This window comes from Mustela nivalis (genome assembly GCF_964662115.1).
Source record: "Mustela nivalis genome assembly, chromosome: 5".
NCBI classification, from domain to species: Eukaryota; Metazoa; Chordata; class Mammalia; order Carnivora; family Mustelidae; genus Mustela; species Mustela nivalis.
The window spans coordinates 135,281,607-135,305,964 of record NC_139024.1 but is presented as its reverse complement, the minus strand read 5'-3'; the positions used below and the strand labels follow the sequence as shown (position 1 = coordinate 135,305,964).

General features: G+C 50.2%; 1 protein-coding gene across 2 annotated transcripts in view; it reads left to right on the top strand.

The window, feature by feature from the left end:
* Positions 1 to 24,358, top strand: part of SLC22A23 (solute carrier family 22 member 23) — a 172,130-nt gene that overhangs the window by 114,035 nt on the left and 33,737 nt on the right. For both annotated transcript variants that reach the window (XM_082730877.1, XM_082730878.1), the window contains exon 4: positions 11,383 to 11,551. In XM_082730877.1, the coding sequence (XP_082587003.1) occupies positions 11,383 to 11,551 (169 nt within the window). The remainder of the gene's footprint in view (positions 1 to 11,382; positions 11,552 to 24,358) is intronic.

The window sequence follows — 24,358 nt, the reverse complement described above, 5'->3', positions numbered from 1 at the left end:
GGACTGGATATGAAACAATATTAAAGAATTATTGTTTTTTTTATTTTTTTATTTTTTTTAAAGATTTTATTTATTTATTTGACAAAGAAAGATCACAAGTAGATGGAGAGGCAGGCAGAGGGAGAGAGATAGAGGGAAGCAGGCTCCCTGCTGAGCAGAGAGCACGATGCGGGACTCGATCCCAGGACCCTGAGATCATGACCTGAGCCGAAGGCAGCGGCTTAATCCACTGAGCCACCCAGGCGCCCCCCTATTGTTTTTTTTTTTAGATGTGATGACCGTATTGTCTTTACATAAGAAAATGTCCTTTTGATAAAGAGCTATACATACATTAATGCTTAGAAGTAAAATGACAGTATTTCAAGCATTTGATTTAAAATATTACAGGAAAGAGAGAAAAGAAGCAGAAGAACGAGGAGAAGCAAAACACTCATCATTGTTGGCTCTAAGCAGGTAGTATATGAGGATTGAATACACTCTTCTCTCTTCTTCGCAAATATGCAAACTTGCAAAAGTTGGGTTTTTTTTTATTAAAGTACAGATACAAGAGAAGATGGGAAAGTGAGAAAATAAGAAAAAAGGAAAGCCCTGTTTAGAAAGACTTAAGTCACTAATAATTCTTCCCGAATTAGGAAAATTATTCCAAAGAGTGAAATGTATTCACTATTGCTACATGTTACAAGTAATGATACTATGAACTCACATTGTGATACATTCTATTTACCATAAACCCAGCCCCAAAGTTCTTGATCCCTTGCCAGTCTCATAAAATAATGACAATATAGGCGATGATGATGATGAGAAATAAATGTTGGGTAATCTCTGCCCTCGGACATTTGGGGAGCTAAGTGCATGCCGCTGGAAGTCAGAGCTGGAACTAATTTAGGACTGTTCTTTGTGGCTGCACCTGCTGTTTCAGATCACAAAGCCTGGGAGTCTTCCTTTGGCTCAAGTGCATAATCCAATAATGCAAAAAGAATTAATCAGTAAGTGTGATCTCGATCTGTAGCATGGACAGAACTGGAGAAAATGAAGTTTGAGAATGGTTACTTTGGAACTGGCAACTGGAAAACCTGGACAGTAACTTTTGAAGTGTGTTCTTGACCCTAAAACTACACCCTCTGCATCTCTGGGCGTTCACTGAGCTTGAAAAGGAGATCTGAACTGCAAGGATTACTGTGGACTTGAGGCCGTTCGGGCATTTGAAGTCATTTCTCTTCTTGGATTTTTCTTCTTATTAAATACCAGGAGACAAAAAAAAAAAAAGAAAAAGAAAAGCAGTATTAATTTAAATTCTTAAGCATGTCCTACTGAACATCAGTCACTGGTTTTTAAACAGTGTTTCTGAGCAGAAACATTACAGAGCATTTAAATCCTCATTCCTCCTTCCTTTTGAGGAATTGTAATGTTATTTTTTTAAAATGTAAATTAGTAGAAATAATTTATTTTTTGGAAAGGAAACAACTTTATGGTTCATATTGGGTAACTGGGCTTTATGGTTGACATGTCCCCAAATTTTGATCAGCCTGTGACTGTGTGGACCACTATGAGCTCACACGTAAGACTAATTTCTGCAGATTTACCAACTGATCTCAGCCGCTGTAACACCAATCAATCCCACTGTAGGAATCTAAGAAAGGAGGATCATAGGTAAAGTGAGTGATCTAGACAGGAAGAATGCATTATGCAGCTTTTCATCTGACGGGACATCTGAGCCCCTTCTGTGTGCCAGGCACTGTCCTAGGCTCTGAGAAAGGGTGATGAGTGAAAGCGTAGAAGCCTTGGCCTCCATGGAGCTTAGATTCTGGCAGGAACAGAGTCCGTACCCACCAAGGGCTCTGTTTGAAGACAGCTCCTGCTGGAGGAGCAGGGAGGGGAGGGGTGGGGGGAGGCGCTGGCTTCAACTCCCACCTCGTTCCTTCCTTAGCTCTGTGATCTTGGACGAGTCACTTAATTACTCTGAGCTGCAGGGTCCTCTTGTATAAAATGAGTATTAAAAACAACCCTTACATCATAGAGTCGCTGTGCAGATGAAGTGAGTTTCATGTGTGAAAAGTGCCTCCCAGAGCGCTTGGCCCACAGTGCGTGGGAGTGGTGACTCAGGCCAGCAGTGGAGACATTATAATAGGTTACTCAGCTGGTCATTAATTCAGTATTTCTACATTTGAGCTTTAAATGCCTATGTCCACGTGTCTGGAAGACACTGGAATGTGATTCGTAAGAAATATCTCCATGGCTGTGTTTTCTAATTTTCTCTTTCTCTAAATAGAGGGAACAGCCTTTCAGACTCTTCTGACCGTTCCTTTATGTTGGCAGGTCCTAAATGAGGAGGAAAAGGGAGTTTTCCACGGGGAAGGGAAGATTCAGAGCTGTTCTGATAATAGCAACCTTTCACAGTCATACCCTTGAATGCTATTTGAGTCGACATGACTGGCAATTTCGGGCCCTCTTGCTATAATAAGGAATTCCACAATCACATGCCCAGAGGGCTGTTTTTCAGGATCCTGGGGGCCCTGTGGTCTCAGCCGGGGCCATAATTATTGAGTGGCACATTCACTTACAGGCCCAGCTGGGGGACTGGCCGGAAGGAGGGCGAGTACCCTGAGGAGGGGAGAGGCTCGCAGGTGTCGGGAGGCAGGAGGCCCCTTGATGGATCTGAAGGGAGTAAGGGGGCACCCACGGGGGTTCCGGGGCCACTGGGAGGGGCGTCCGGTGGCATCCCGGTGGGCAGCAGCAACCGCGAGGCTGCGCCGGGGCAGACTGGAGGGAGTCTGTGCCCGAATGAGGCAGGCAGTGATGCCACCACCGGGCTCCCACGGGAGGAGGGAGGGCGCCCTGGAGAAAGCAGGCGCTCCTCCCAGGGGCGGTTTTGCGCTGTTGAGCTGTTGGACTGGTAAGAGAGGAGGGCTGCCAGAGGATGGGAGGGCGGGCTCCTGTGTAAGGACCGAGACTTTGGGCAGGTGGCCTCTGTGAATGGCTTGCGTTCTTGCATGGGGCCCCGCCGGCCTCTCCGTGGGCTTTCCCCTTGCATGGTGGCCCATCAGCCCTGTGTTGCTCGCGGTCTCATTTCCCAGGCATCCCAGGAATCACATTTAATTTTGGTGCTTAAACACAGTGTTGGGGAGACGCTGTCCTTTCCTGAGTGGGTCTTGCCTCTCTCTGCCCAGCGCAGTGACGACTCACCCTGTGTGGCCAGATGTCCTGGGTCCAGTCAGGGTGACCCAGGACCATGCAGCCGGGAAGCTGTGAGGGCCGGCTGCTCCCATGGAGTAGAGGGGTACAATCGAAGTGTGCCAAACTGTTAGAAGGAGCATGTGCTTTTATTTTAATTTAAAGATTTTATTTATCTGAGAGAGCAGACGAGCATTAGTAGGGAGAAGAGGCAGAGGGAGAGGGAGAACTAGGCTTCCTGCTGGGCAGGGAGCCCACGCAGGGCTCCATCCCAGGACCCTGGGATCATGACCTGAGCTAAAGGCAGACACTTAACCCACTGAGCCACCCAGGTGCCCTGGAGTATGTGCTTTTATACACTTACAGGCCTATTTCTCCTCACTTCAGGCCTCTCTGCTTTCTTCCTTAGAATCTACTGTGTGAATTAGTGAGAGAGGAAGAGGCAGGCCTGGGCATGGGCTTCATGGCTACCATGAAGCTCTGCAAGGGGGCCCTGAGAGGCAGGACAAGAGGGACAGCTGACGTCTCACAACCTCGGCTGGGCGAAGGCCCTGCCCACAAGAGACTCTTCTTCCCAGGTAGCCTTGTCAGCTTCCCCTGGCTTGCAGAGGCTGTTGAGAAATAAGAATCCTATCCTACGGGGCTTGTATGTCATACCACATGGTTTGGGTCCATTCTGACCAAGTTTTGCCTAAAGCACAGGGTAGTTTAGGTCCCTTGTGGAAGAACTGAATTCACTGGAGTTAGTGTCTTGGTGACACGTGCCCACGGAAAGCCTTGCGGAAACGGCCTGAGGTCTGTAAGGACAACAGCAAGTGGGAAGCCTTCCACAGCAGCTAGATATGCTGTGTGGGCACAGTTACTGTGTCCTTCACAGAGGACAGGACAGGAGCATAAAGAGGGTGAGTAGCTTCACCCGGCCTGAAAGAGGCAGGGGAGGAATTGCACCGCACTGTCCCCCATCCCTGGGCCTCAACCGAGCTCCCCGGGCAGGGCGCACTTCCTCGTTCTCTGGTGTCAGTGCGGTCGGCTGACTCCATATGTCCCTTCCCTACTGGCCAGCTCGGATCCAGAAAAATCCTGTAGGCTCACATCAGAAGAGCTGGGAGCATTTAGCAATCCCAAGAAAATACAGATTTCAACAGCAGACAGTTTTTGAAACATACTGTAAGAAAGAATACGGCTGTGTTTTATTCACTTACATATTCTAGAAGGATGGGACATGTCTTTTTAAGCCTGGTCCCAAAGTGGGTTTTGTTTTTTTTTTTTCTTAAACAATCATAATTCCCAAATCCAGTGCACAGTGAGGTAAGTGTGCTGGGAGAGCTGCGAGGTGGGAGAAGACTGTTTCCTGCCAGCAGATCCCTCAGACGCCAGTGCATGGGTGAGCTTGTCTGAGGCCAGCGCATAGCTTTGTCTCTCACCCAGCGCTCCTTGCCTGGAATCTTCTCAACAGCGCTCCTTGCCTGGAATCTTCTCAACACACTGAGCGCCTCTGGTCCAACAGCGCCGCACACCCCCGAGGGGGCCTGAGCAGGAGGTCAGGTCTTTGTCCTGCTGACTGCCTTACCCAGTACTGAGTGCACAGATCCTTGGAGACTCCACTCGACCTGAACAGGGTGTTTTGTTTCTAAGTAAACTGTATCGGCAGTTTCTAAAGTTATTATTTGGTGTTGCATACCAGCTAACCTGTAGGCTTTTATTTTTTTTTTTATTTTTTTAGATTTTATTTATTTATTTATTTATTTATTTATTTATTTATTTATTTATGTGAGAGAGAGTGAGAGAGAGCATGAAAGGGGAAAAGGTCAGAGAGAGAAGCAGATTCCCTGCCCAGCTGGGAGCCAAAGGCAGGACTCGATCTCAGCAGTCCAGGATCATGACCTGAGCTGAAGGCAGTGGCTTAACCAACGGAGCCACCCAGGTCCCCTAAACTGTCGGCTTTTAAATCCCATCAGGCTGAATGTGATGACACATTTATGCCTGAATGAGAAGGCAGAACGTTTCCACCAAAGGAGGCAATTGCATATGTTGAACCTCTTGATGGACGTTTGGGGTGTTTTCTAGAAGAACTTCACTTTGTAGCTGTCACCTGACATCTAGGCTCTGCCTGTAGTGTCTCCTGATCAGCCAGGTTCCCCCAGAGGCATCCTGGAACCAGCCTGTGGGGTTCGTAGCAGCTGCACTGGGGAGCTCCCAGTTCAGAGGTCCCAGGGGAGCTGGATTCAAGGGTTAGAGCCACCTGGACCCACCCTTGAGGGCCTGCACCCTTATAAACCATTCAGACCCCATGGCTGGTTTCAGCTACTTATGCTCTGATGCCATCACTCTGAGTGGCAGTGTTTAAAGTTTGATGCACCTGCATGTAAAGGCTCTTCATTCCTCCTGTGGGTTTGTGGAAAGTCCAAGCTGGATGGGCCCTTAGCGAGATGTTTGTTCCCTCTGCAGACTGACCCTCAACTCCCTGGTGGGGAGGCGGTCAGCAGGACAAAGCATCTTCTCCCTGGCCTCTTGCTCCTGAAACGAAGATAAAAGCCATCGTGGTGTTTCCTTCTGAGTGCAGAATTAACGAAATCCTCTCTGAACTCTGAGGGTTAATTCTTAGGTCTTGCCCCCACCCCCAACTCTAAAACTTTCCTCTGCCTGGCTTGTCTCTGATGGAGGGTGCTCACACTGCGTGCCCTGGCCTGTCCCCAGTGCCACTTTGTCATCCAGTCCGGGGAACCCATCTAAGGGCCATCAATGTGCTTACCCAGGAGAGTAGAATGATGATGCTACCTTCACAGGCTTCGGTTCAGATGAGGCTGGGGAGGCAGGTTCAGTCTGGCCTGGAAGGGGAGACAGGGTACGGGATGTCCGTCCATACTGGCGGTGCTGTGGGAAGGCCAGGTGGCCGGCTGGGGCCGCAGCTTCAGAGACGGGACCTCATGGGGGAACCTGTGCGACCTCATGTGAGCAAAGAAGTCCGACCTCTATATCCAGGCTCACCTAGAGGAACAGAAGCAGAGGAGATACACAGGAAGGGATGTTCCTCAAGGAATAGGCTTACACAGTCTCGGGAGCAGGTTACGCAGATTGGAAACGCGGAGGGCAGGCTGACAGGAAGGACGGGCCGGCACTCGGGCGCAGGGTGAAGGAAGCTGCCATCCACAGGCGGGATGTTCTCTTTTTTCCTCAGGGAGGCCTCAGCTTTGTTTTGTAAGGCCTTGCTACTGATTGAGTCAGGCTCGCCAAGATCATCTAGGATAATCGCCCTTACTTCAAGTCAACTGATTGTGAGCTTTAATAGCAACACCTAGATTACTGTTGATTGACTCCCTGAGAATCTAGCCTAGAACCTAGTTGACCCATCACGGTGACCCACACACCCTCCTTCTGTGGAGCAGCTGTGGGCTGGTTAACGTGCCCCACGCCGTGATGACCCAGTTCCCCTTGGGTCTTTGTCCTCCCTCACCTGGAATGGCTCAACCGGCCAGCATGCTTCTTGTCCTCCAGGAAATTTGTAAGGATCCAAAAGCTTCTGAAAAATGAATTTCTCCAGAGTTACAGCCCCTGAAAAGATCTCCCGCCCCAGCACCAGGTTTCCAACAGACATGGCAGAGGGGCGTCGGGCTGCCTGTGTACCTGGTCCCCACCCCCTTCTGCAGGCCCATTGCCTCTGCCAAGGCATCATTCCCTGCTTGACTCATAACGTTCTGCAATTCCTCTGCTTACCGTCCACGTCTATCAAGCTGGGAAGAGTAGCTTTTCAGCCTTCTCCATTAGGGCATTAAGGGAAAAATCATTTAAGAGTAGGGATTTCTGATGTGGTTTTCTTGGATTCCCTTGGTTCTGTTTTTTTAACTGATGAATTGTTGCTAGGCCTGAGAGAATCTCCGAGAAAGAAAATATATGGTGAAGAAAGAGTGTAGAGTGTCATTATAGGTTCTCTTGTTCAGACTTTATATATATTTTAAGATTTTATTTATTTATTTATTTGACAGAGAGAGAGAGAGAGAGATCACAAGTAGGCAGAGTGGCCGGCAGAGAGAGAGGAGAAAGCAGGCTCCCCACTGAGCAGAGAGCCCGATGCGGGGCTCAATCCCAGGACCCTGAGATCATGACCTGAGCCACAGGCAGAGGCTTAACCCACTGAGGCACCCAGGCAGCCCTCATTTATATATTTTTTAAAGGAATCTCTACACCCAATGTGGAGTTCAAACTCACAACCCAGAGATGAAGGGTCACATGCTATGCAGGCTGAGCCAGCGCACACTCTTTCAGTCCTACTCTGAAATTTACCAGATCAGATCAATAATGAGGTCAAATGAGACCAAAGAGTGACTTGGCAATAATTGTATCATTATATATGATAATAGTCCATATTATTACTTCAGAAAGCCAACATATCACATTTTCTATATGCAGCCACTCTGTGCTTATTTAATGCTCACAATAGCCCATTTTACAGATGACGGAACTGAGACACAGAACTCACAGATGACCAAAACAAGCTTGTAAGTGCTGGGGACAGAGTCAACCACAGGCTGTTTGGCACCAGAATCCAGGCTTGTCACATTTGAATCTACAATGCCTCACCTAAGATGATGAGGAGGAGGATGTGTGTGTGTGTGTGTGTGTGTGTGTGTGTGTGTGAGAGAGAGAGAGAGAGAGACTTAATTGTTTTACATAAGGAAGGGGAGTAGTTGCTGCCTGTGAGTGAAAACCTGCTAAGATGACTTTAGGGCGGGCCTCCCACGAAAGTGGCTGTGAGGAGTGCTGGACAGAGCATGCCTCCCAGGCAGCCCCCAGTGCTACTGACCAGCTGGCTGTGCAGAGCTGTGGAAGCCCGCCTGGGGGTGGCCTGTTCTCCATGATCCTCAGGTCCTGAGGAAGCAGTGCCTCTGAGGACACCATTCCCTGCTGTGGCCAGGTTTCCCTGCCTTTCAAGATTTTATTCATTTATTCGTCAGAGAGAGGAAGAGAGAGCACAAGCAGGGGGAGTGACAGGGAGAGAGAGAAGCAGACTCCCTGCTGAGCAAGGGGCCCGATGCAGGACTCGATTCCAGGCCCCTGGGATCATGAACCGAGCCAAAGGCAGCCACTTCATTCATTTATTCATGTATTCATTATCCTCCGAGCCACCCAGGCTTCCCTCCTACCTTTCAAGACCAAGACCAGTGGCCCTGGCCTCGTGGCTGTAGACATCTCCATGGTGTGTGAACCCCTCACCGAGTGCTCCTGTTCGCAGAGCCCAGGAACAGGCCCTCTGTGGGCGGACCCATCTACCTGCCGTCCCTGTCCCCCGCTACCGGATGCCAGGACTCAAGGCTTTAATGCTCTGCTGTATTTCTTCCTCTCTTCCACTTCAGGAAAACTGATTTCTCATCATCCAAAAGGAACATGTGATTAATGGCAAGCCTAAAGTGCCTGCGGTTCTTTGATAATTGCTTTTTTTTTTTTTTTAAACATCTTTATAGCCACCTTCAGAACAGTGGATTTGGGGCAGTTGGAAGGGATTTCTGGTGAGTCCAGGCAGAAAGGTCATTACATGCAAGTGTCATACCTGTGTCCTTCCATCAGATCCCTGTGTTTTCCTTCGCCCCAGCAGGAATGCTGAGATATTAGAGTAATGCTAAGATCGGTAGAGTGCTCATCCAATTTTCTACCTGGCGAAATAAAGTAAAATCTCCGCTAACATTCCTTGCAAAAGCAGGAGTGGAGAGCTCTAGAAATGATGTTACGTACTCAGTTCTCAGATATTGTATCTGGGAGGCAAAAACGTTTCTCGCACTATGGGTGGGGGTAACCACTGGGGGAAGTACCGTGAGCCTGTGCCTTGCAATGAGTCACCTGGGGATCTTGCCAAAATGCAGAAGCTGATTCTGGAGGTCCGAGTGGAGCCTGAGATCCTGCATCTCTAAGAAGCTCTCAGGTGACACAGAAACTTCAGCACCTCACGAGGAATTAGAGAAGCCCTCCACCCACCTGTGGGAGAGGGACACGAGAACCCTGCGGGAGAGAAACTATGACAGTTAATCACTGTCATGTCGACAGGAACGCTGACATATGTCATAGGGGGCGTGGTCGGAAGTCAGACAGCGGAATCATTTGCTCCTCAAGGGATGACTTTCCTTTGGCCTCCACAAACCCACACCCTCGCTGGAGAAGTTGCCTTGGGATCCTGCGTGTGACGATACGAAGTGTAGACTAGTGTGTGGGATGAGACGTCCTGAAGGGTCTCACACTTCCACAGAATCAGAGAGAGAGGCAGGGAAGAGCAAATCCAGGCTGCGAGCCGTGCCCGCTACACCTGCCAGCCCGCTGACGTGAAGCCGTCGTGCTGTTTGAACGGCATCCCTCTGGCTCTGTTTAAAGCTTACCTGGGTGGCCTAGGGCTGCATTTCCTCTTCTGAGACCAGCCTGAGCTGAGCCCCAAGCGGCAAACTCATCCTGGCTCGAGCCCCATTGCTGGTTTCCGTGGCGACTCTACCCGTTGTGCCTACCAAGTGGAAGCTAGCACCTGCGCTGGTTGGTCTTTTCTGTAAAGACCCTGACCCGTTATTTTTAAGAGCCGAAATGCCAGATCTGGAGCGAATACCCGCATCCCACTAGGAAGTGATTGTTTAAGTGAACCCAGCCTGTGCTCATCGAAAGGAAAGGAACCGTGTCGCAGTAAATGGCTGGGAGAGGGCTGCTTCATCCTGTTTTCTTAATTAAATGGCAAAACGTCCTTTATAAGCGATAGGCAGCGAGGCCGGCTTTCTCTCCCACTTGCCCAGCGCCGTGATGGTCATCTGTGTGTTTGTGGCCAAGTAGCAGTGAAAGTTCTGATGACGGTGGTATTCTTTCCAGCCAGTAGAGTGGTGTGGAGATCGGCGGGCGTGGGGCCTGCCCTTGTTAGGGCTGATTCTGTCCATATGGCCAAGTGTAATGTGTCTGTGTTCCCCTCCAACCTGCTCCCCTCCGTACGGCCTTTTGTACGAGACAACAGCAGTCCATCGGCTGCAGTCACCATCCTCAGTCTCTGAAAACAGGCATAAAACGTATTCTCTCCCAAGGGTCCCTCTTCTTTTTTAGAAAGTCATTTTAACTCTACTTCTTCTATTTTTTTAAAGCAAGCTTTTGGGAATACTGCATGTTATAGAAGATAACTAACAAACAAACCGACGTGCCCCATAGGGGGGAAATGTATCAAACTCAGCGTAGGTTCTAGAGTGGAGGACAATGATGATAGGAATTCACTTTCTGGGTCTGTACTGGCTGGTGCTCGGGTGCTACGGCTGAAGGTTTTGTGACCGTCTCAAGTCTTTTTTTACTCAAGGTCAAATTAAGAGCATAGATTCTTGCCAGCAAGGGGAACCATGGTGTCCCTCCTTCCAGGAGACATTTATGGAAGGCAGACAGCCATGCTGTCTTGAAGCTCTGAACATGAATTGGACTTGCCTCTGCCAGAGGAGATGTGTGTCTCACTGGGACAGAGAAGGGGTCGTGCAACACCACCTTGTCAGAGTAGGCTGCAGAATTCCAGCAGAGAGGAAAAGCTTACTACATAGTCCAAAACTGCCTTATGGATTGTTTTTTTTTTGGGTGGGGGGAAGGGTGTTTTGTCTTGTTCAACTAGATTAACCGTGATGCCACTTGGTCTGTCTTGGCCTCACAATGCAGAGAGATTGTCTGGAACTCACAGTTGCAAAGGAGGCCGGGAGTCAGGACTAGAAGGAGGAAGGGTGCAGGTGGCGGGAGTGAGCGGACGGACGTTCCGGAGCTCTGTCCAGAGGTCGAGGGGGTCCCCTAACAAAGCATCGTCCGGGGAGGGAATGGCAGCAGGTGGGTACGAGAGGAATCCTGGCCTCCAGCAAGCTCGGTAGCACCCCGAGAGCAGAGAAAGTGGGGCTGTGCCGTGCGCACACCACCCCACACACGAAGCAGCGTTTCCTGGTTCCTGGGCTTAGCGACTGTGAATTACAATGTTCTTTTGCCGCTGACTCGCTCCGTGACCTTGAGCAACCATCTCTCCCTTCCCAGTTCAGGCCCCAACTCATCCAGCTGTAAAAACAAGGATCTCAACATTGACGTACGGCGTGGAGCTCTCGTGGCGGCCAGCAAATTTACAATTCAATTTTACAGTGCTTGGTTGTTTGAGAAGGTTCACTGACCCCGGTGCCCCTGTGGCTCTTCCGGGCTACGGGGCAGGGCGCTCACGTCTCTCTTGTCCCTTCTGTGTTCCAGGCATAGAGCTGTGCCCCCCCGGAAAACGGTTCATGATCACGATGGTGGCGAGCTTCGTGGCCATGGCAGGGCAGTTCCTCATGCCCGGGCTGGCCGCCCTGTGCCGGGACTGGAAGGTCCTCCAGGCCCTCATCATCTGTCCCTTCCTGCTCATGCTGCTCTACTGGTCGTGAGTATCCTCCCCGCGGGCTTCACCACCTGCTGCTTCTGCCAACACTTTCTCTTCCTGAAGGGCGCGCCCCCCGGTGGGGGGAGCCAAGGGACACAAACAACTGGGGGCAGCTTCTGGTTCGTTTCAGCTTGCATTTCTTTTCGGTGAGGGCATTTTCCTCTTTTATAAAATCTCACCTTTTAAACCGGGTATCCTGGGAAATGTTGAAACACACACAAAAATGGGCAAGAGAGAGTAGAGTGAGTCCCCGAGTGCACTTTCCCCTGCTCCGAGAACCTACCTTCCATCAGTCTGGCCAGAGGCCTGCTTGCTGGGGTATTTTGATAGGATTCTTATGGAGAGATTTGCAAAAGAAGTATTCTTGTGTTGGGAGGGGGAACTGCGGAGATAGTCAAGGAGTGATTTAGGAAAGCCCCCTTATCTCCTCTAGATTAGGGATGGGCAGAGACCAGAGTCCATGGACCAAATCTGGTCGCCATCTGTTTTAGTAAAAAAAAAAAATGTCACTGGAGCAGAGTCATGCCCGCATGATTATATGTGTCATCTCGGGCTGTTTTCATGCCACAGTGGCAGAGCTGAGGAGGATACAACAGTCTCGTTGGCCTGCCAAGCCCAATATTTACTCTCTGGTCCATTCCGGGAAGTTGTCCGCCCCTGCTCCTGACGAGTCCACTAGGCCTTTGAGAACCACGTGTAACTTAAGCTTTCAGCTGGCTGATGGCAGGGAAAAAACAACTGAACACGCTAGGTTGGGAGTATGACCCGGGCAGCTCGGTTTTTTTCTTTAAACTCCCCAGAGGACTGATGCTTAGCCAAGGTTGAAAAACCCCACTCTTGGATAGAGAGATGTTTAGGGGGAAAAAGTGAATGTTGGGACTTTTTTTTTTTTAATAAATTACTCTTTGTCGTTCTCTCACTGCCTCCCCCTGCCCCAACACCCCCTTCACGCATGAGTATGAGACCTTGTCGTGGGTCGTGTACAGAATACATGCGTCGCTGTGTTGCGCTGACTGGTCACTAATGGAAACGCGGTTTCTGGCAAGAAGTTTGTGTCCCAGCTGTAAGTGCTCACTGGAGCAGAGAAGGCTCCTTAATTGGGCTTCCTTTTCTGCGGTGCCGGGGACAGGAAGAAAGCCCCTACCTGTTAGCGTCCTGGTGCTGGGCCCCAGCCCCAGCCCCACCTGTAGGAGGTCCTCCAGCAGAGAAACCGCAGTGAGTGAGGGACAAGTGCATTTTCCTCCGGAGCCCGGCTCGTGCTGACTGCATCAGAAGGACCTGGGCGGCCGCAGCAGGGAGCTAGCAGTAAGGGATGAAGAAGGGCCACCTGCTGGGGAGCCGCTCATCAGGGACAGCTGCCCAAACTGTGCACTGCTCCCCTTCTGGGCTCCTCCCCGCCACACTCCCTGCAGCCTTGCCTGCCAGCTGGGCCTGGACATCACCGCGCTCCTGCAGGAGCCCTGTGTATTTCTGGACCTCCTGCTCCCTCCAGCAGGGTGTTAAGAAGCAAAGAATGAAATCGTTTCCCAAAGCAGGATGGAGTGGGCAGGTCTTCCTTCTATCTTTTAGGCAAGTCCTTCCACTTCCTTCCCTTGCTGTACCTAGACCAGGGCCTTGCTTGTTTTGGAATTCAAGGGCACTTATTTATTGAACAAATGCTAATACCATGTTCATGTCGCACACATTGCAAGCTCGGTACAAATAATAGGTTATCCAGTCTTCTTACTGAGTTACCACACTGTACAGATGACAAAACTGAGGTCACCCAGCTGGCCCTGGAACCCAGGCCACTCTGACCACATGCATTGCAGTCTCCTGCCTTCCCTGAGCTTCTGTCTCTTGTCTCTGACCACTGGGGGCCCTGGCCCTGGGAGGGAGCACTGTTGCCCCAGGGGATCCTCTGTGAGGTCTGGTGACCTCCCACTCACCTCCTCTCACCTCAGCGCACAAAGGCCCCCGAGGCTGTCTGCTGGCCCCTTGGGGGGTGCTGGAGGCCTGGGGAAAGGATAGGCACAGCCACCTGGAGGCTCAGGCTCCTATAAGAGCTGGGCTTTTAGCCTCCACCAGGCGCCGTCCCACCTGCCCCAGCTAGGAGGACACCTGGCGGGAAGCAGCGGCAGGGAGGGCTTTGGATTAGGTCTGGGGGACTGACACATGGTAAAGGACTGGGGTTCCTGTTGATCTTACTGTATTTTTTACTTAAATTTAAAAGGCATATCAGGGTTTAGTGGCAGCTAAGACATTGATTTCTTTAAATAATACTATAAAACCTAAGAAAAAAAATTCTTTGAAACTCACAAGTGTAAAAACAAAATTTTCTAGTGAAAAGGGCACCCAGGGTACCATGACAGGTAAAACATGCACGCAGACCAGCAGATGGATGAAGGTTCCAAGTCATTGATGCCACGTGGTCGCAGCTCTGGCACCGCAGTCCAGGGTAGACCAGCGCTTCCCAAATATAGTATCTTAGCTGTGATCATTGCCATCATCATTTTGTATTTATATTATTTTCTAAGGTGCTTGGCACACGTCTGACCTCCAACAAGTGCTCGTAAATGTGAGCTGCTTTACAGCAATGAGCCAGGGTGTAATGGGGGCAGGTCCAAGAAATTAGTGCTGAGAGATGCAGCCCACCTTTACCTCTTGTCTTGAAAGGCTCCAGAAGAGGCATTGGCTCTTTCTTGCCAGCCACCCTGCCACATGCTACGGTAGGCAGGAAGCTCCTCACCCCCACATGCTCTGTGTAGTTTGCCAGGATGCAGTGAGCTGCTGGGCAACTCCCAGGGCCCAGCCCAAGGAGAACATTCAAGCTGGAGTGGACATGGAGGCAGTGGCAGGGCATCTGGACCAGAAAGAGGCCCAGGGAGCTTGAATCTTACGACCCATCCCAAGGGCTGGAGCTAAGGCCCCAGGCCCTTCATGCATGTATAACCAAGCTCCTGGAATGAAGCCAGGAACTGTCCTGCTCGAACAGTACTTGGAAGTGTTGCCCACCACAGGGGCTCACCTCCAAAGCTAGCTGACGCCTCGGACGATGGGCAGAAATGAGCCACGTGTAGGACAGCGGAGCCGTGAATCCTGCTCCGCCCGTGGTGGTGTGGCCCAGATCCCAGCCTCTCGGTAAGGCTGAGAAACGGACGTCAGAACCCGCGAAGCTCATTGCACCCTCAGGCTCAAGAACAAAAGCTCCCGTGGAGAGTCACTGGACCAAAGGCACTCGGGACTCACGTGGAAGGAAATGCTTGCCAAGGATGAACTCACAGAGCCCCCGGGACTCCGTTCTGACAGCCTAAAGCTATCGGTTGAGAAATTTGCCTCCCAGGAACTCTAGGAAATGGAGCAATCTGAAGAAGAAGTTGATTCGAATAATTTATTAAGGTAGTTACTACCACCTTGTGCCAAATGCTGTCCCAGTTACTAAATATTCCAGACACGGCCATGCATGGGAGCAAAAGCCCCTCCTCCTTGAAGCCTGCATTATGGTGGGTACAGGGGGGCGGGAGGAAGCCCAGAGACCTTAAACCCATACTGGAGCGAATAATATTCTGGAGACATGACCTAAAGCAGTGGTCAGGAAAGGCGTCTCTCAGGGAGTGACATTCAGGCTGACACCTAAATACGGGATCAGAAAGAGGAAGTCACACAACGTTCTGGGTGGAAAGATAGGCAAATGGGAAGAGCAGGGCCAAAGCTGGCTTCCATGTGCCTTCCGGAGGAGAAGGACCACCCGCACCGCTGAGTGTGAAGGACAAGGTCAGGCACACCTGCGGGTCAGACGCTGTGCGGCCTTCAGCACGATGGGTCCTTTTTTTTTTTTTCTTAAGATTTTATTTATTTGTCAGAGAGAGCACAAGCAGGGGAAGCAGCAGGCAGAGGGAGAAGCAAGCTCCCCACTGAGCAGGGACCCTGACATGGGACTTGATACCGGGACTCTGTGATCATGACCTAAGCCAAAGGCAGATGCTTAACTGACTAAGCCACCCAGGCGTCCCATGACGGGTTTGTTCTAAAAGCTGTGCGGACATGTGAAGGTTTAAGCAGGGAAGGAATGTGCTCTGACAAGGTCTCGCTGTCTGCCTCTGGGGCTGGTGGGAGGGTGGCCCAGAGTGGGACCAAGGGAGACAGTGCAGTGTTACCCCCGCCCTGCAGTGGACGGGGTGATCGCCTGGAGAGGCCTGAGGCCCACGTGCATTCAGGAGCCGCTGCAGTGAGAGGTGCTGGCGGGTCTGCTTTGGCCCATGAGGGCAGGAGAGCCATGGCCCCGGGCTGTTTCCTGGGGTGGGGCGACACAGGGCTCTCTGTGGGGACGGAAGCCCCACCAGAAACTGGAGCCTCGAGTCTTGTCCTGAGGGGAGAGTCAGAGAGTAAATGAGGTGAGAGCTGGCATTGGAGGAGGCTCTGCAGGGGGTTGGGAGCCCTGAGTGAAACCCAGCCCATTTGGAAGTGTGGATTTAATACTCCCCAGGGCGGTGGCTGGCGGAGGCCAGGCCGGTGGGTCAGGAGATGCCGGCCACCAAGAAGACAGTTCCCAAGAGCTGGGGCACACCGCGTCCAGGAGCCCCACAGGAAGCACCAGCTGGTCAGGAGGCAGAAGGAGAAGGAGCGGAACAAGGGCAGGAGCCTTCCCTGCTGCTCCAGTCGCAAGAAAGGGGCGGGACGGGGTAAGCAGGCTCTGGCGTGGCTAGTGTGATTTCTGCAGGCTCTGTGACTCAGGGCCTGTCGCTGGTTGTCTGGCACCTGGCTCTGGGGTGGCTGGAGCGGGTGGGCAGTGGCTAGAGTGCAAGAGCCCATGGAGGAGGCAGTGGGGTTGGGGCTCTGGTCGGTTGGTTTGTACTTGAAAGGTGCGCTCACAGGTGAATTGTTGGCTGTCACTAAGAATTGGCTAATCTGGGGTGAGGGGCTGTCTTCCCTCCCAGAAACACCAGAAAATACAGGAAATAAAAAGGCATGATGAATGCACAGCCCTACAACAGCTTCAGGGTTACAGAATGTTCTGGAAGGAAGGGAGACTGGGGCTGGAGAAACCAGTCAGCAGAGGTGTGATGTGCCCAGGGACGGGGTGGGGTTTAGGCAGGGGCTGTGATGAGTACAGGTGGATCCCCAGGAGGACAGGGTATGCCAGTGACCTGTGCCCCCAAGGGGGGGCCTTGATCAAGGAGGAGCATCCTTGCACACGCTGCCTGGGGGTGCTGCTCACTCCGGGTCCAGGGAGAACCAGCTGCTGTCCTTCAAGGGCTTCAGTGAAGGGAGAGTTTCAGAAGGTGAGCGGCCCAAGAAAACGAAAGGGTGTGCTCGCTGGGATGTGAGATGCTTCAAAGAATCAAATCTAGGTACATTGTTAGGAACCCAGAACAGAAGGAGAGAAACTGCTGTGAAGATTTCTCACGTGAATGAGAATCCTGGCAGAGGTGGTGGGTGACTCCACGGTTGCTGCCGGTGCCCGAGGCTAAGATCTGCACCGTCTTTGTCCCTCAGGACACCAGAGCCTTAGAGAAGTGCCCACTTCGTCATTTCACTTGGACATGCATGATCGCTTGAGGAAGGGCCGCAGAGCATCAGGGTCATCCAGAAGGAACCCATACAGACCTATCCTTTTTCCAGAATAAACGGGGAATTCTTCCAGGGTCACAGAAAACAAATGGGGCTGGTCGGGGAGGGGGAAGTGCAGATTGGGTGTTCAAAACCAGGTGAAGGGAGAGCCTAAGAGAACCTCTGCTTCCATGTGCCAAGTGGCGGGTGAGCCCAGAGTGGAGGAAGGGGTGGTTGGAGGGCTGCTGCTTTCTAATTGCACAAAGTGTACAAAACCGTCCCTGCCAGCTAGCAGCAGCCTGCCCCAGGGCACATAGCTTGATGACAGAGTGTCCTCCTCCACCAGGAGCCCTGGGGCAGTGCATCTGGGGGTCCAGGTCTGCGTCCGGTAAGAATGTCTTAGGAAACCACAGCGTGGAAGATAGGGAAGATGACACACAGGGCAGGTGGTCTCAGGTTTTCTGGGTCAATCTGACTACAGGAGACCGAGCCAGAGTGAGAAGGCACCGCGGGGTATCCGCCTGAAGTGTTGGCAGGGACAGCACGATGTAGGGATTGCAAGAGATGAAGATGTCCGTGCTGCTCTTCCAAAATGTTGGTACGTGACCCCACCACACCGTCAAACATAAGCTAATGCCGAGTCCACACGATTATTCACGAAAACAAGCATGTGCATGTCAGCTTTGGACCCGGCATGTGCCGGGGGGCCGTGGTGGTGCCGACTCAGTAAGGTTCCCAGGGAGGGCTCCTATCTCCACGTGAGAGCACCCACCCTTCCACAGGCGGCGTTGGCTGGGTGTGGGGGGGTCGCCGTGAACACAGTGGACCCCTCAGCCAGGAGGAGAAACATCACTATGTTCACAGCCTGGGCCTCCTCTGTGGCAGAGGCCCCGGGACGTACCCTGGTTTGAACATGTCTCAATGTTTTAGGGACACTCTTCCTGGGATCCGCAGCAAGCTTCTGCATGGCACCCTCCAGTAACCGTTCACCCTTGGAATTGGTCGGTGGGTCTGTTCCTGGCTTTTGCTGGGGAAACCGGAGTATCCAAGCGCTTCACCAAAACACTCAGAAGTGTGAGAAAGTCACTACAAGCTGGCTGTCAAACATCAGTGGTTCTCTTTGTGTGGTCCCTGGACTAGCAGCCTCATTGCCACCTGGGAGCGTGCTAGAAACACAAATTCTCAGACTACACCCGAGGCCTACTATCTGGGTCCACATGTCTGGGCTGGGGCACAGGTCTGGGGCTTAAGAATCCCTCCAGGGGATGCTGAGGAGGGTTCACATTCGAGAAGCAGGATGGGTCCATCACGGAATAAAGCCAGATGTCTTGCACATGGACTGAGGGACCCAGTACACCCCCAAAACAAAGATGGTGTCGAAGCATGAAGAAGATCTGAGTCAGACGTGGCGGAGCCACACTTCTTGTAGGAAGAGGTTTCTCGGTTCAGCAGGGAAAGGAAACAGATCCCATCCTTGAGGACAAGGGAGATATCGTGCAAGGCCTGGCTGTCCCATCCAATTCTGCTGCAGAGAGCAAATTTGTCTTATCATCTCAGACAGCAGAAGTCATAGGTATTCCCAGAACAGATGAAAGAAGGAAAAAAAAAAGAAAACCTGGGTCCCGGATCTAACAATTTTATCCGCACTCTGAAAACATAAATCCAGACGCAAATGTGTTTTGGAGTCTCAAGTTACAGCCTGTGCTGAAGGGTAATGGGAAGGACAAGTTTCTCCCCCATCGCTGTCCTGTCCTCTGAGGAGGCTCAGCGGGGGGCATCCTCCCTGAGCTTTTGCCTTCGGTGTGACCGGGTGCAGTTTTCCTTTGCTCTCCTCCAACACCCTTAGCTGCGCACCCAGTTAGGGAGGATTCTCACCCAGGACTCACCAAACGTGTATTGTTGCCCCAGCTGCTTCGAGAAAGAACAGACAGGCTGGAAATGTGTGAAGATGGTGAATTATTAACCGCACTTTGTTCAGCTGGAGTTTCATCCTGACGAGAGAAAAAGTGCTGCTGGCAATCAGCGTGATCATCAAAAGCATCTGGGAAGGCATAAGAAGGAGATAATAAACCATATGGGAAATAAGGAGGAAATTAGAGAAAGATCAAGCCGCAAGTTGGAGCACTGAGAATAAGTAACAGTATCAGTTCCCCAACTGAAAGGTAAACCTTGTAGCAGAGGAAACAAAAACACCCTGTCCTAAAGAACTCCCAGGGTAGAGGAGGAAAACAAAACTCTTAGGATAAAGGTATGTGCTAAAAGGGATTTTAATTTTTTTAAAAATTTCAAGAAAAGAGCCATTGTGAAACATTTAAATGGCCTAGGGTTAGATAAATATCCAGCATTAAAATGTAAATGGCCTTAAATGTCACTGGCTCTTTTCAAATATCACCAGAAATATTTTGGCCAGAATCATACTCATTTTTAACATTTCTGGAGGGTTTGCTACGAGCCAGGCACCACCAAGCACTTTCAACAATTTGGCCCCTTGGGTCCTCCTGGTGAGTCTCTGGAGGAGGTGCTAGGAAGGCCTCTAGCACAGATGTAGAAACTCAGGCGCAGAGCTATTCAGCAACTTGCTTTGTGGTCCTAGACCTGGTACGGGGAGCCGAGGAGTGAAAGCCACCACCCAAAACCCAGAGCCAGAATGAGGACCAGTGGCCTCTCAGTCATGGTGCTAGTGGTGCCGCCGGACCCCCGGGGTAAGACTCAGCATGCCAGGGAGATGGGGAGAGCCTTGGCCCACCATGCGCGGGGCACAGAGGGCGCTTCTCACCAAGGGCGGGTGGGGGGGGTCTTGTCTTCTAGTTCCTCTTGTTATTTAGCATTTCCCTAATATGTACGAAAATGTTTCGTAAAATCATTGGGTGATCAGTACCTTCCCTAAGGGGGACTTCAAAAAACTGTGTTAAATGGAAGGATTAATTCTGCTTCTTGTCATTGTGGAAATGATTTTTAAAAGACCCCTTAAATTTTTATATATTTATGTGCGTATGTGTGTGTGTGTGTGTGTGTGTGCACAGTATATTCATTCTAGTGATTCTCAGTCTTTTTTCTTGCCCACACACACTTGAGGGACACAATACCTTCTTCCATCAAAAGCCATTTTATTTCAGAAGCCAATCAAAAGTACCACATGCTGCAAACTCTATTACTGGTAAAGGAAGGCTGCCGGGTTCCCAGCACAGCAGGAGGAAAACTGAATTTAGTTATACCAACAGGGAAGTCACACCAGAAAATCTTTCCCTCAAAGGAGAGTAGAAGAGGTGAATCATAAAAACCATATAGTTTCTGGGAACTTGAAAGTCTGCAATAATTATTTTTACAGGTTATCAGATAGTTAATTTGAGGACACTTCTGGGAAATTGAAAGCTGAAAAAGAAGTTTGCTCAAATCCTCTTTGTCCACAGATTATCTAGAAGGGGGAAGATTAGGTTCATCGTGAGCAAGGCCAGTGCATCAATAAAAATGGTAGCCCACATTTCTATCCTGACAATGGGGTGAGCAATTAAAAGTGAGATCAGAATGTTCTCTGACTTGCTGTTTGGGGATTTGCTAATGGCATGGCATTTTAGGGAGCCCTCAGGCAAGAGGCTGCCCCATTTTTAACTTCTGAGTCTACAGAGATTATGTAAAATAATAGGAACCCCTGTGGCCAACGAAACTGCTTCCAAGTCCGAGTGGAAGACGATCTGTGCACGTGGGAACATGGCCCTTCAGTTCCACGTCCTACCCTCTGAAGGCCAGCGTTACCAGCTCCTTAGTCCTCACTGTGCGCACACCAGGATGTGCCTCGACATTCCATCGCGATGCGCGGTGGAAGCCGGAGGATCCTGGAATCTCGAATCCAGGCAGCGCTCTGGGGCCCGATGTGTGCCAGCGCGTGCGCCGTGGGAGCGGTGGGGACGGACTGCTGGCAGCCGGCAGAAAGAGGCTAGGTGGCGCTCCGGTGACTGGTGTCTAGGGATAACTGCTAAGTGGTTACCCTGCTGGCCGCTGGCAGGAGTCCACGTGAATGGAAACAAGAGTCAGGCGGAGGAGCCCGGCCCCATCAGCGGGGAGCTCTGGCAAGAGTGCATGTCTGGCACCATAAGAAGCGGGGATCCCGGACAGATGGGCCTGACCTGACTCCGTCCAGACCGTTTCTGTGGAGCGTGGGAGGGGTGCGTGTGCTCCCGGCAATGGCAAGAAGCTGCTTTCCAGAGCTGTGTCCGAGGTCAGGGTAGAACCAGCAGGGGCCACGCTGATGACAAGTCAAGGAATTTGTGGTCTCCGTGGACTCCCTTATCATCAAGATGGGAGCCAGCAGGTCAGGAGAGGCCGACTCCGGGAGAAGGTGGACCCAACTCCCTCGACCCCTGCGAAGACAGAGGTGCCCATAAAACTCCAGTTAGAGGCAGTGACAGTCTCGAGCCTGCCTGCCTGCTGCCGACTTTTCTCCTCCAATCGTTCTTCAGCATCACATTTTTTTTTATCAGTTGCAAAAACGCCAGCCAGATTCATTCTCCTGCAGCGTGATTTTTTTAATGCCCTGGGAGCCTTATATTTTCTGCAGCCTGATAATTCCTTGCCTGGATAAATTAGTAAAAGGGATCAGGGAAAAGACGATATAAAGAGAGAGAACGTGGAAAAAATTAACCCAGGTACTCTCAAGGCTACAGAACATTTTCAGGTGAATTCCAAGCTTTCGTGCTTTAAATGTGAATGGAGGAACATTTTAAATTTATCGCAATTGTAAAATATTCTGGGTTGGTTATTTAAAAGACTCACTCTAAAGACATTCTCGGCACTGACTTCATTCCACGGGCCAAAAACCTAAGGCAACCTTAAAATATTCGTACGGTGCATGGCTATGATCGGCATCTTTTATACCTCTCAGAAGAAGGCAACAGTCACCATTAGCCTCGTGAAATAAATATACATGGAGAATGTTGGTGCCAGGTAAGGCATTGGTGACCTTCCACACCCCTGCCCTTTTCTACAGATGAGAAACGGAGGCCCAGAGGGTTAAGTGGTCTGCCCAAGGTCACAAATCTGGTGTATAAACCTGGGGCTCCTGATGTAATCGTCCCTTTATCATTTTTCTGTAAGGAATAATTATGGCAGTTAGGTGTGTACCGTTTTGGAAAATATCAGAGACAAAAAGTTCTGAGTTTATGTGACAAATAAATGGGATGCCCATTTCATTATGAAGGAATTTTATATTCTATAAAGACATTTGGAAGACATCAGGAGAACTTTGGGGCTTAACCATCCTAAAAGCCATTTTTATTTAATTTTATGATATTCATCCTGCCTTCCTGAATTACTAAGTTTAACTCAAATCATGAATTTGAATTTTTTTAGAAAGATCTAATTCATATACACTTGCTATCTCCTGAACTGAGCCAACTTACCTTTAAGAATACACACACACACACACACACACACACACACCAGATAGAACTAAAGTTAAAAAAAAAAAAAAAATCCAAGGAAAAGCTTATCTGTGGGAACCAAGCCTATCTTTTTCTAAGAGCTTTGGACCAGAAACTTAAAATGTTCTCCCAACTTGTATTTCATTCAATTCTAGACTTTGATTTCATTTTTTGAGACTCTTTTCAGAATTTCATAGCACTGTGATACTTCATAATTAGTACTAATCTTGAAGTACTAACAGCTAGAATGGCCTCTTTAAATCAGGTGACGGTCTTAGTATGGTCTGAGATGCTTTTCACATACACTCAGGGAAACGTCGCTTCTAAAAACCTGCCATGACTCAACTCTTCGCAGCCTCACCTGTGTCCTTCCGTCGACACTGGACGGCCTGCTGGAGGGAAGCTCCTACCCTGTAAGGCATCTGTTAATTGACATGTTTTCCCTGCTGGCAGGTTGATCACGCCCTGCACACACTGAGCCCATGAATGATGGACGTTGACAGCGTGACTGTCCACACACGTATCACTCTAAATTTAATACTTTAGAAAAACAAACAACTTGAGGATAAAAGTAATAGAGTATAAACTGTTACTCTTCCTTTCTGTTTTTTTTTTTTTCTTTATGAATAAATCTTCTAGGACAGTAATTTAAAAATTATAGACCTGCTTTTTTTAATGCAGAGAATTGCCAAGTTAGCATCTTATTTGAGCAGGTGCTAAATGAATTAGCAAGAAGACAGCCTAGATAGTATCCTGGCCCGTGACTGGTTCTCCAATTGGGTAGAAGGAATACTTTGTTTTATCTTTAAATGTCGAGGAAAAAAACAGTGACTGCCTAGTATTAGGACAGGATCCCAGTATTGAGTTTTAATTACTAATTCTACCCAGTGACTCGAGGTGTGAGCAGATCCATGAATGGAAATCAGACGGGTTTAAGACTTAGCCAAATAACAGAAAAAGCAGGAAGCCAAAGACAGGAAAGTGTATCAGAAACAACACATTACTATTAAATCATAGAGTAGTGGTCTGAAAAGCATGTGACCAGTCGGGAGTGCGCCGAGAGGAGAAGCAGATAGAGTTCTCCTTGTCTGAGTGGCACGCAGACAGACAGCTCTGAAGAACAACCGTCTAGTGGTAGCAATTAGGAGAACATGGAAAATTTATCAGCCTTGACATAGTAACAGCATTTACGCGATACCACTGGGAACGTGGTTCCATGTAAATAAATTTTCCATATAACTCGTCAAGAGTCAGCAGTTGGTGGGCATCTTTCTAAAATAGACTTTGCTGCTTTTTAAGCAATACTATAAAGTAGTGTGACGTGGAGAAAATCATACCAGTCTAGAGGTCGAAAGCTCAAGGTCCAGGTCTGACCCTGCCGCTGTTACCATCCCCCCACGCGCACCCCGAGGCATGGGAGGGGCTCAGCCCCTGTGCTTTGCCCTGAGGGGCTGGGTTGAGTCAGAGGCCTCGCTCTGACTCTGAAGTTCATTTTTACAACCTGGCCTTTTCTTGGTGGGTGATTAGAGGGTTTGCATGATGGCATCAGGTGCTTTCTGGTGGTGTGAGCCTTCAGGGTGTGGGAGCTGTAGCACCGGGTAGAGACTGGACAGTCTGGGCTTCCCCACGCTGGCAGCCGTCCTGTCTTCCCCAAGCCCGTGGGCCCCCTCCTCTCCGAATGGCCTCTCCCCATTCCTGTTTGCCCTGGGCTTTCAGACCTAGAGCACGGGTGTCTGAGTGGGAACCCCAGTCTGCCTTTGGGGGGATGGCCTCCAAAAGCTCTGTGTGACTGAGTCAGAGGCCCTTTTCACGTGATGGCTGGGCCTTGGCTTTCGATGGAATAATGGAGGCCGCAGGAAAG